The following is a 12,999-nucleotide window of genomic DNA, read 5'->3' as shown; positions in this document are numbered from 1 at the left end:
GAAACTGTCGATGGATCTTCCGGAGGAATTCCCGAAGGAACTACCGGAGGAACTCCCGGGTGAATCTCAGTAGCAACTCCTAGAAGAATTCATATAGAACCTTCCGGAGGAACTCCCAGAGAAACCTAAATGATTTCCTTAAAAAAAAGCCTGAATGATTTCCTGAAAAAAAATAGCCTGAATGATTTCCTAGAAGAGCTACTGGTGGAACTCCCGGAGGAATTTGCAGAGGAACATCCGGGGGAACTGCCGGTGGAATTCCCGGAGGAATTCTTGAAGTAACTCCCGGAGAAATTTGTGAAGAAATTCCCGGGAGAATTTTCAGAGGAACCCCTGGAGGAACTACCGTAACACGGTAGATCACTTTGACGTAGTGTGTTGCGGTGTAAGATCTACCAAACAGAGCCCTAGCTTAATCCATTTTCATAGCTAGGGCAATAAGTTGTGGTAATTAAGGATTCATCGTATTTAGTCCTCGCTACCAACAGCAGTCTCAGAAATAAAACATAATTAATGTTACCTTGCAGACAGTTGAAAGACTCGAATTCCTCTGGTTTGAGGCTAAACTGTATGCAGCGGAAACAACTTTTCAAGCAATTAGTTAAAAAAAACCTCGGTACCCATCCCTAGGCTGAACTGACTGCTGGAAAAATCGAGTTAGGGGTTTAAATACGTACTAACTCTTCTTGAACTGGTGAACAATGGTAGTGAGGGGAACACACGGAAGTTCTTATTACTGAACAAATTCTCTTGCTTGAAATGGTCTTGTAGACAGACCTAAATCCCAGGTTTTAAGAGTTTTACTGGTGATATTCTAGAAGCAAGACAAGGATGTGGCTAGGGCTCCGATGCATGGCCAAAACAGTATTACTGTTCTGTTTTCTCAAGACAGGATTGATTTCCTACTGATAAGGGGCGCGCCTTCAATGGGATTGCTCTCTGTGAAGGGTCTAAATAGCGGGACCTTGTCATGGTGCTCTTGAGAAAACAAAACAACAACTGTATCGAAACCGATACTGCATTGCTTATCAATAGTAATGGAGTAATTCGACATGCACTTAAACACTAAGGATACGGGTAACGCTACAATAGATCTAATAACTGGTCGCAGTGGCACACCCGAACAGGAAAAAAAAAACCCCCCGGAGGAACTGCCAGTAAAACTTCCAGAAGAATTCCCGAAAAAAAACTTAGCGAATTCATATAGAAAAATCTCGTCTAGCTGAAACCTTTTCATTGGTATGTAGCTGGATTATTATCAGAGGACCTCCCGGAGAATTCCCTGAGGAGCTCCTGGAGGAATTTCTATATAAATTCCTGGAGAAGCCTTAACGAATTCCAGAAAGAAAGCCTGAAAGAATTCCCGGAAAAAAATCTGGAGAAATTCATAGGAACCCCCGTAGGAACTGCCAATAGAACTACCGGAATAAATATCGGATGAAATCCTAGAGGAATTCTTGAAGGAACTGCCGGTGGATCTCCTGGAAGAATTTCCGGAGAAACTCCTGAAGGATCTCCCATTGAAAATCTTGAGGTTTCCACCGGAATTCTTTCAGGATCTCTTCGGTAATTAATCTAGGAATTTCTCCGAAAATACCATTGCTTATTTCATTTTCGGTATAATTTCTGTATAAATTGGATGGAATTGATGGAATTCCTAAAGAAATTCTTTGAAATTTTCACAAGAGATTTTTCGAAACCTTAACGGAAATTTTATGAAATTTACATTTTTCGAATTTACAAATTCGATTTTTTTTCGCGAAATTCTCAAGAATGTTTACTGGCAATTCTGCAGAGTTCCCCGGAATATTTTTAGGAATTCCACGGTGCAGTTTTTCAGAATTTTTTATGAGAAACAACACGAAAGAATTATCTGAAGAATGCAGAACTTATGAAGGAGCTCGTGGAGGATTTCTTGGAGTAAATAATGGTAGAATTTTCGGATTGATTCCCGGCGAAATTTATGGTGAAATTCCTGAAGACATTGCCGAAGAAGTTTCTGGAGGCATTCCTAAAAAATCCCTGGAAGAATTCCCAATAGAATACCTGGAGCAATTGTCGAAGGAATTCCTGGAGAAAGCTTGCATATTGTTTTTTTCTACCTATTTTATAATATTATTTTAGGAAGGATTTGTTTATAAATTCAAATGTATGGTTCTAGTTTTCCAAAACTTATGGAAGAATGCAGGATTTTTATAATAATTGTTATAGCCGATTTTATATTCTTTCTGAATACTAAGTTCGTTAATAATTTTCTCACCTTATTTAAAAATATAAATATCTGTTCAATAAATCATGCATTTTTAAATCCATTATTGTTTTAATCATTATTGTTGTTAAATAAACGCACAACGCGAATATTGCATTGTGGGCGTGAATACGTCACGTTCATTGGCGTTGCGTTTTAGTACAAAACGACTTCAACGCCCAGCGGGACGCAACGTTGCGCTATTGTGATCCAGCCATTACTGTTGGTTGTGGATTTGGTTTCAAAGTTTTTGGAACTTAGAAGGAAATAGTGCCGAGCACCAATATTCATGTGTTTTTATAAAACTTCTGAAAAACTAACCATTTAAAAGACCTAAAAAAGTTGCCCCCCTTCCTACTCAAAATCCTGGCTACGCCCATGCCGTATACCTACCACTTGTAAAATCTCTTGGATGCGATCCGCTGGTTACCAAAAATGAAGCTGGGTGGGTACAAAACTCTAACTTACTTCAGATGACGACCACCTACTAAACGGGCTCAGCAAATAAACTATAGTCTTACTATTTTTTAGGCATTTATCCTTAACCGATGTCCCATTGTTTGCTCGGAATTTATGCCCAAAATAATATTTTTTATACGCACAAGAAAGGCAAATCACCGCTAGGTTTTTTTCTTCTTTATTAAAGAGGCTTTCAGCTCGACTGGTTCACCTCTGATCACCGCTAGGTGGATTAATTCAGATGTATATTGATATCACAAAAAAATTAAAATCAAGAAAATGTTTTAATATGCAGTAGAAGAAAAATTCAACCCCGTACTGCTTACCGTTTTTTATTAAATTGCCTCTAAAATTTTTGAGAGGATTTTCAAAACTTCTCAGTATGGTTTCCCGTGCGCATATTTTCAAATATGTATCATCTTTCTGTTTCTTCTTGTTCATGCAACATCAAAGCGCCAATACAAAATATTTTAATATATTATTATATATTATAATAGGTACTTACAGCTTTTTAAATAAAGACTGCAAATAGTACTTACTTCTTTTCTACACAAAGTGCAGAACATTCTATATCACCTCATCTTCAATAAACGAAATCACAAAGCAAATTAAAGAATCAGTCGAAGAAACCGATTAACTACCTTCATTGAATCGCATGTGTTTGGCCGCCCTATCGCGATTATGCCATAATCCCACACAGCAAGCGAGGCGAGATACGCGCGAAAGACGCCGCCGCTTGCGATATCTTTAGCACAGTAACGTTTGTGTGGCTACGTACGTCGCTTCCCGTGCATGCGGCTTGCTGTGTTCGTGTGTGCGACATTGACCGAACGGAGGCCGGTATAAAACCGTGCCGAAGCGCCCCCGAACGATGTATTCCAGTGTTACCGGTGGATCCTTACAGTCGACAGTGGTGATCTCTCTGTGTTTCTCAGATTCCTTGAACAGCAGACAATTACATCTTCAACAATGGCAGCCTGGGTTGGAAAGAAGTACAAGATGGAAAAGTCCGAAGGATTCGATGAGTACATGAAGGCCCTCGGTGAGTAACATTGGATGGAATTTAGTGACGATGTGATAATGTGCGGAATGCTGGTTAATGTTAACGTATATATGCGGTGATTGCAATCGAACGAACGATAATTACATACAATGCGGTTCAGTCGTATAAATTAAAACTAATTAGAAATGCCGGTGGACTCTGGTGTATGCCCATTGATCGAAGTGATGTCCGAATGGCAGTTCTTCGTGTAGAACCACCGGATGTAAACCTAAACTATGTTATTTGGAACTTCAAATTTCCACGCCATAACGATTTGGTAACAACCAATACAAACCACCACACAGATCCAGAATCGTACGATGTGCCGGCTACGTGTTGTTGCGTTTGCGCCAAAAGCCGGCCGGTTCTTTCAACCTCATTTTACCATCCCTTTCTCTTCCTATTATTGCACCTTTTTTTTCGAATTTGCTCATTTTCAACTCATCTGCGATGAGATGCGATGTGGATATGTAGGTTGTTGTGACGTGATTCTGATCCATCAGCCGCCTTTTGCTGGCATCCTGCAGGAATGATGCAATGCAATCAAACACGTTTTGCGTATCATCAACTGGAAAGGCGATACAAGAGAACGGCCCAAAATTGAAAAATATCTGTGCTGTAGACGATTTCGTGAGTCCAATTGGATTCCGAACCAATGTACGGCTTTGTTCTTCACTGTAGTATGCATAAATAGCATTCAAAATATAGACCACTCTTGTAAGGATTCTTATCAACAACAGACCGGAGAAGTGTCATTGAACTCGATACATACGAGATAATGTTCCATGAAGCTACTTTACTTCTTTGCTCTTCTTCCGCTTCATTCACAAATCGGCATTGTCGCATGGTGGGCTATGGCTTCAGTCTTGATGGTTGAAATTATAAAGCCGTCCTGGAATAATCCAATCAAAACTTCAGTTATTTTGAATCGAAATTGGTGGAGCAAATCGGACAATAACAAACACTAAAAAGTGTGTCACATTTTTGTACACACGCATAGAGATATCATCTCAACTCAATTCATCGAGCTGTGTTGATTGATATAATAATAACACCATTGTTCTCCTTCTATTAAAATTTTGTTTTAGAGCGATCTTATGAAATAACGTATATTTAGTATAAGTGAAAGGCAAGTAATAAAAGCTGTCAGGGAACTGTTATTTTATTCGTTTTAAACACATCAGGATGATGAAATACATTTAAAATTTTGTAATTGTAACATAATATCTCTTTATGAAGCCACCTATTTCAAACATTTTGTAAAATTGTCGCTTGCCTGTTTATTAACTATTTTTGAGTATTCGATTCCTAGACTTCCTGCCTTGTACAACTTGTTTCTTATACTCATTTTGAAAATATTTCTCAATATAAAAAATTCAACATTTCATTTTTTTTAGTTTGGTTAAGTGCTTTGTTTTATTGTCTATGAATTTCGAAAAAACAACATTTTTAAAATCTCTTGTTTTGACCAACTTATTTAGGCAAATACTTGTATGCGCAGTGTCGTCCTCCATTTAGCTATGAGGCGAGTTTGTTGGGCTCTGCATCTAACTATCAGCAGCAATGGCACTTTTTGCTTCGCATCTCGTAGCTCCTTCACTGTGCTGAACTTTCTCTACACATGTTGTTTAGTTGGCCGTCGTAATTGAGCAAGTAGTCTCGGTCACATGGCTGCAATCCGGTGGGGACAAACGGGAATGTGCGTGGAGGAGGGAAGTGCTAGGGCGTCGTAACATCACGTCACGACGAACGGAAACATTTCCAAGCAGTTGGGACAAGTTTTGCCTTGCTGATAGTGCCGGACCGACCGACCGTTAGCTGGCGGCGGTGTCCAGCGCGATGTTACGTGCCGTCATTGGTGTCAATTTAGACGATAGAACGCGACGCAGAAAGTCGGCTGCTCCGTGAGGGGCGGAGCACGTGTCCATTGGATCCGATGGAATGAACTTTGAACCTGACGAGATTGAACGATTGAAAGCTGGGTGTAATCGTATGGAACTTTGAACAACTGTTCAGATGCAAACGTAAGCACTTTGGTTCGTCCAAGATGCATTTATTCGAGTGTGTGCATCGTAAGCAGATACTGTTTGGAAAAAAATCTACAGCAGTGCGCGTCTATCTCTTAACATCTTTCTGTAATCAAGAACCACGACATGTCATGAGTAACATAGTAAAATGTTAAAAATATAAACGTCCAAAAGAAAATTATAAATAAAATTGGTGCAAATTTGATGCAAATCGAATTGAACGCCATCAAATAGTCATATATACAAATATTTCAACTGACCACATGCACCACATCAGTTTTCGATTCATCATTGCCATTACCTAATAAATAATTTTATAGGTAAACTAGCTTAAAGCCGGGTATGCTTTGCTCTGGATTGAAAAATAAATTTTGCAATTCAAATGTCTTTTTGCAGCACCAAAGGCCATTTGACTTAATACTACAATAGGTTGAAAAATTCAACACTATGGTCTTCTTCTTTCTCCCATCCACTTTCTTTTTCGCTTCTCCTTGTTTCTTTATCGTCCTTCTTCTTTTCTGCTTCTTTTTTCGTCTTTTTTCTTTATTCCTTATGCCATCCTCCTTCTTTCGTCTTCCTTTTTCATTCTTACTTATTCCTTCCTTTCTTTATTATATTTTCTTTTTCTTCTTTCATTCTTCTTTCGTCTTACTCGTTTCCTGGAAAACGCTTCTCCCCCTGTAAACAATAACACTCCTACTCCATATAAACTTTTTTGTAGAACAGAGAACATGTGTCTCGAATTCGATTAAAATCGGTTAAGATAGGGTAAAATAATATAATATATCATTCGCCGTACAGCTACCTCTATGACACTTCACAGTGATTTCTTTGGAATATTAATGGAAGTTTCACTAAGATTTTCTCTATGAAATAATTTTATAATTTCTTATGAAGTTTCTCATAAGTTCTTTACAAAGTCCCTGCAAATCCAGTGTTTTGCGCTTGGTAATGGCTACCAACTGAGTGCCGCTATGACATTCAAAAAGTAGAAAATATTTTCGTTGGGTTACATTGGTGATCCACCCTATTGAAGCAGCAGTTATCTGTGTAGTAATCAAATATGATCGGATCCTTAGAGCGATGGAAAGACATTCCCGCACATTTTGGAATACTGATCACAAGCTTATTTTCTTGACACTAGAGAGTGAACAAATTAATTAGCATTTGCAGATGAGGGCAGTCGTCAATGCAGCGCGTGTTGAAATCGGTTTGATTCTGTTTAGCACATTGCGAATGATGCACATACTTCCACTTATATTTACTTTACACGAAAAGCGACAACTACTTTTCAGTCAAATTTGAAAAAAGTTATTGGATTTCTTGAATCTGGAATCTTGCTTTTCCCGGGTATGTCGAGATTTCCGTGATCGAAAGAAATGACACCCGGGATTCGGAAAATTCCTAAATTTCGAAAATCCCGGATTTTTTCCTCCCGGGATGCCGTTCTAATCAGATTGCAGAAATTCTCAAAAAAAAGTTAAATTGCTCAGTTTTTATGGAAAGAGCTCCATGAATAATTTAAGAATAGTTCCAAATATTTTTCCACAAATTATTTTAGTATTTAAAAAAAAAGAAATTGCTTCAAAAGTAGCTAACGCATTTTTGAAATGCGTAAATTATTATTCTTCTGGGCATTCCATAGCCGTGCGGTAAGATGCGCGGGTACAAAGCAAGACCATGCTGAAGGTTGCTGGGTTTGATTCTCGGTCTGACATAGGAAATTTTTGAGCTGTCAATTTTCCCGACTTCCTGTGAAGTTTTCTTCTGCAAAAAATGGATTTTGTTCAAAATTCTGCTAGGCAACATTACAGAAGGCCCTTAATTTTTTATCATCGAATATTTTATTGTGGAACATTTCAAACTTACAAAAATAGAGCTTTGTGTCATAAACCATACTGTTCGACAGATATAAAATAAAATACAGTTAATTTCGGCACAATTGGATTTTGACATTTAAAAAATGTATTTCAGAATGAAAATGATCGACACATTCGCATCCAGATAGTTTGGATTACGCGACACGAGATTAAAAATTCTATGAAAATCTAACCGCACACTGTGTGCCACATACAATCGACCAATTAAAATAATTATCTACATGTGGGCACCGTTGCGAAAAATTGTTGTCGAATTTCTACCCGAGCTGAACATAGCGTGATTCCACCAAAGTCCACTGCGAAGGTCCAAAGTACACCTTGCTCGCCGTGATGGTTGATGATGAAGAATTCTTCATTGGCACAGATCACTGCAGAGAAGACGTCGCTCCGCGATCAAGCGCTTATGCGAAAGCCACTTGTTCTGCATATGTACCTACCTACATCAGCACTTTCGAACGGGTTGGCAGTCATAACAATCTTTACCATGGGAATGAAAACAGGGCGCTCCAGTGACTTGCACTAACGTTTGATGGCAGTTGAGGCTTATTCAAAATACTCGAGATTTGCAGGAGCACTTCTAGCTTCAAATATTGTTTATTAGAAGTATATCTTCATTTTTTGTGCACATGAAGGCATTTAAATTGCATGTCAGGAGTAATACTCAGAACGATAGTAAAAACGATTCTGCGTTGAGCCAATGGTCTTCTGTTCTGTGAAGATCTGTATGATATTTAGAGCAATTAAAGTCATAATAGTTAGTTTAGATAATGCCAAAAACTAACAGAATTCGTTTCCCTTCTCAAGTTATCCCGACAAATCTCTCAAATGGTGACCAATAAATTATTTACAAACTTTCTATGAATCAATCGGAGCCTATGGAAGCTGTTTCTAAATGATCTAATCAAACAACCATGATGTCATCATTTTAATCCCACCGATAGAACGTATGACGTTGAACCAAGTATAACACTAAACACTTTGATTTAATTGCTCAACAAAGTCTCAGACCGCTTCGGATTCTCGAAGAATCTAAAATCAACAAATAAGTAATAAGCAACAACAAACGTTTTGTCTTCTACATTACTGCTCTATAGCAAGCAGTGATGATAATTCATCCTGACTTTGCAAACGTGAGTACAAGAATCAAGGTCAGCCCTGTTTGGATTGCTAACCGCTTGTCTTAAGATTCTTTTATCACCACAATCTTATTATTCTAAATTGGTATATAAAACAATAACTGTACTTCTGAAACATCTTTTTAATTTGTTCGACTTTGAACTGCAAACAAACATCTTGTTGCTGACAACAACAAGAATGCACACGGTCTAATCTAAATCTTGATATCGCGGTAACGAATTTTGACTCACGCTTACCGAAATGTTTTTTATCGGCTTTTCTATTAATCTAAAGAGCTTCAGCTGATTATAAAAAAAACCAACCGATAAACTTTTTCTAATCGACCGTCCACATTTTCCCTTGCGCTGGGACTAAAAATTCCACCGGGCGGACGACGTTATCTGGACATGAGGAATTACGGCGTTGACGTTGATTACCGTGTTTACCACGGTACGCCATCGTTGCCCATATCGAGTTGGGTAACAAATCATCTCCGGTAGCTCTGTTGTGTGTTGTGTCATAGTTATCGCTTATCGGTGATTAACGTGCCTGCACTTAAACCAGCCAGCAGGGGTTCCAAAAATAGAAAAACCCACACCAATCACCGTACCTAGGAGCCCCGGAGTTAATCTATTATGTAACCAAGTGCAAACAATAACGTTCTATCGTTTTTCGTCTGATTACTAAGGATATGTACACGCTTGTTAGCCGTATAGACAGCATAAATATTAACCTTTTTTTCAATTTGTAAAATTCAACCAATTAACAGGGGTTATATTATAATGCTTAAACATATTGTAATCCTAATAATATAAAATATTTTATTATTACTTTAAATTTTATTTACCAAAATATAAAGTTTGATTACCTTTTCCAAACCGAAACAGGTAACATGAGAATCGTGACTTTTTGTTTGATTTAGCTGGATATTAGTAAATCCACTATATCAAGTAGGTTGCTGCTTCTATTAACTTAAAAAATATGATTTAATCCTAACATTTTAATCAACAATTTGATTGAGAAGAAGCAAAGCCAAAATGGTATCCAATTTCCTGTGACTGTAAAATTCCACAGGAAAGCATTAAATTTATTTAGTTTTGTTATCATTTATGAATGATACTATTTATAATTTATTTCGAACATATCAATTTTATTCCAAATATTCTACATATTTTAAAAAGGATTCTTTTTTTTATATATAAGATTTATAAAATTGTTTTATTTCATTTTTTTAATAATATTTCAATTTTCTTAAGATAACGAATTTTCTGTTGTTTCGTTACTCAAATTTTGCCAAATTTAAGTTACATATTACCTGTAATTCCATACAATTAAAATGATATTATGAGAAAAAATCAAACTACTTTTACACTGATACGTGTCACATACCCTTAACCATACAATTCCATACCACCATCAAGTAATAAGCTGATGAAGAGACACTTGTTGCGCGCTGACTAAGTACTGACTACTGCTGGCCCGCTGATGCCCGCTATGGAAATTGATGTAGAAAGGAGCGGAAATCCGCATTAGAAAAAAAAACCTCTTCTCCATTGATCCCCTCGGCACCGAAGCAGACGCGAAGTTCAAGCACCTTGATAGGCTGAACCGACACCGGAGAGACTAGACTGCATCGGCGAGCTGTCTTCCGCGTACACGCGTGAATGCATATGCTAATCGGCACACTTGTCGCTTCTGGTATGGTCGCCAGCGTGGAAAGATGAAGCTCTGCTATCGTCGGCCAGTCGCCTGACACGGGGCGGCGGAGAAGCCTTCCCAGGCTTCGTGGCGCGACTTCGACACAATTGATCAATTGTAATTTAAATTAATCGAATTCCCTTCCTGGGACTTTCTCCCTTTCCGTCCGTCGGCAGCAGTGCCGTCGGAATTCTCTGATCTGGATTATAATGGATTCTTGATTCAATTAGAGCGAGACGGTGAGTTGGAGCGGTTTTGGAGGGTCAGAAAATTTTCGCTGGCCGCTGCTCGCTAATCGAATTAACCTTTGCCTGCCACTAAAATGCAACGGGCGGTCCATCGCCCCGTCACTTGCTGGTGAAATCTGGTCGGGGGACATCAATTAGAGTTTGGTGAGCCATGTGTTGGTGTGATAAATATGATCGAAAGGTGCTGACGAGTAGACTAGGGTTGAACGGTTGATGATTGATTGAGTTAAAATCAGAGGTTGAGTGTGAAAGATAATAACTTTCATTTAAATCCTAAAGCATGTCTTTGGAATGAAAACTTTGTGACAATGTAGGTAATTAACAACACCACAATTTTTACTTTCAATGAAGTTTTTGTACGGAATATTAGAATATAGACGCGATTTTGTCATCTTCTTTGTGACAATTAGTTCTCATTGATTCATGACCTGCCGTTTCTGAGTTATAGCTACGAGCATATTGCTGATAACACTGCTAAAAATAGATAGTCACCTCAAATTGGGTTATTAGGGTAATCAGTATTCATTCCGTTTGTAACGAATTTGTTCGAATAACCGTGGTTCGTGCTTTTGGTCTGATGAATAACAATTGTTACGCACAAAACAAAACAAACAATGTTCATAATAAAGTACGCAATATTTTACTTGTTCAAAAATAATCGGTAGAAGAATTGTCTAGAACAGCTGATCAGAGTAAATTGAAACTCATCGCATCCTGATAACGTAATATTATATAAAATTTCACTGATAACAGTATTTGCAAACATACCAGTCCAATGTGCAATCTTTTGTCTGTCGAAAGACTATCATTCGAAATGTGCAAACTCACACAAAGCCAAGACCTTACCCTATATTCCATCTATTGCCAGCATTCGTTATCACCTCTATTTGAAAAACTGTGCTTTTGTACGGCCGAACTTACGGCGATAAGCATCCTAAAACTTTTATACAATCGCTCATTCGTTTCTCCGTTATCATCTCGCTTACTACAACAGGTGTTGGCATGGTGCTCCGCAAGCTCGGCAACAGCATCTCGCCAACGGTCGAACTGGTCAAGGACGGAGACGAGTACACCTTCAACACCACCTCGACCTTCAAGAACACCACCATCAAGTTCAAGCTCGGCGAGGAGTTCGAGGAGGAAACCGTCGACGGCCGCAAGGTCAAGTCGGTGTGCACCCTCGACGGCGACAACAAGCTGGTGCACGAGCAGAAGGGCGATAAGCCAACCACCATCGTCCGGGAGTTCACCGCAACCGACCTGACGGCCACCATGACCGCTGGAAACGCCAAGTGCGTCCGGTACTACAAGGCCGCCTAAGCGAGGCCACCGCCGCACAGACGCAAATCCATCGCGCCCATCCTGCAGTTCCGTTCGTTTGACGAAGCGTTCCTTTCGTCGCAAATTTTTATCCTATTACTTGATCATACATCACAGAACATCGGACCTAGTCATCATTCCCAGAAGGGGAAACCGAATAACGATCACATCATGCGCACAACCCGGAACCCAGCTCATCCGACCGGGATGATCCTCTTTAAGTGTGCGGTCAAATCATCGCGTTTCCTCTTCCTCGACTATCCAATCTAGACTAGCAGTTATCTGACGAGTGCGGAGATGCACCAAGTCAACTGACACAACACAACAAATCGAACGGACGCACGTTTTTTCATTATTCCATTTAGTAGGTGAAGTGAACATGTTTTTTCGGCTGTTTTGTTTATTCTTTTCTTCTGAGAATCGTTGTTGAACCGAAGTAAAATATCTATTTTCGGATATTATTTTTAGCTTTTAGTAATGCATGAAGCATTTTTGTATAAACGATAAATAAAAAAGAAAAGTACATATTTTGCAGTGTATTATCGAAATCTTTTCTGTTGTTTTATTTTCATTTTCACATTTTCCACATCAAATTCAGTTACCTTGTTTCAGTTATTTAAAAGCCTTGAACGAAATAGAGCTGTAGTGCACTGCCACGAGTATCTTGCAACGTACAAAAAGCTAGTAACTAAGAAGTAACTAAATAAAGAAATTAAAACTATAATAAAATTGTTTTGATATTGTCTTCCAACTTGCAGACACTTAATTACTTAATTTGTATTGAAACCTTGTATCGTTCTTCATCACACCTTTTCCCTATGACCACTGACCTTCTAACTTATTCTACCCAAAAACAAGCAAATAGCTTCTGAAACAGTTGGACTTGGAACATCATTTCCATTCCACATGTTTCGATTCGATAATTTCTTTTATTCTAAGAAGACCATTTTGGGAACCAAGG

The 12,999-nt window shown here is 38.6% G+C and overlaps 1 protein-coding gene across 1 annotated transcript; it reads left to right on the top strand.

Moving 5' to 3' along the window:
• Positions 1 to 3,553: 3,553 nt before the first annotated feature.
• On the top strand, positions 3,554 to 12,586 carry LOC134222085 (probable fatty acid-binding protein; the record flags this gene model as incomplete). Its single annotated transcript, XM_062701233.1, has 2 exons — positions 3,554 to 3,749; positions 11,713 to 12,586. Coding segments are annotated over 2 exons (522 nt in total), but the record flags the coding sequence as incomplete, so codon positions are not given.
• Positions 12,587 to 12,999: the final 413 nt, after the last annotated feature.

This window comes from Armigeres subalbatus, chromosome 3 (genome assembly GCF_024139115.2).
Source record: "Armigeres subalbatus isolate Guangzhou_Male chromosome 3, GZ_Asu_2, whole genome shotgun sequence".
In the NCBI taxonomy this organism is placed as follows: domain Eukaryota; kingdom Metazoa; phylum Arthropoda; class Insecta; order Diptera; family Culicidae; genus Armigeres; species Armigeres subalbatus.
The sequence above is the reverse complement of the archived record's forward strand: the minus strand, read 5'-3'. Positions and strand labels throughout refer to the sequence as shown.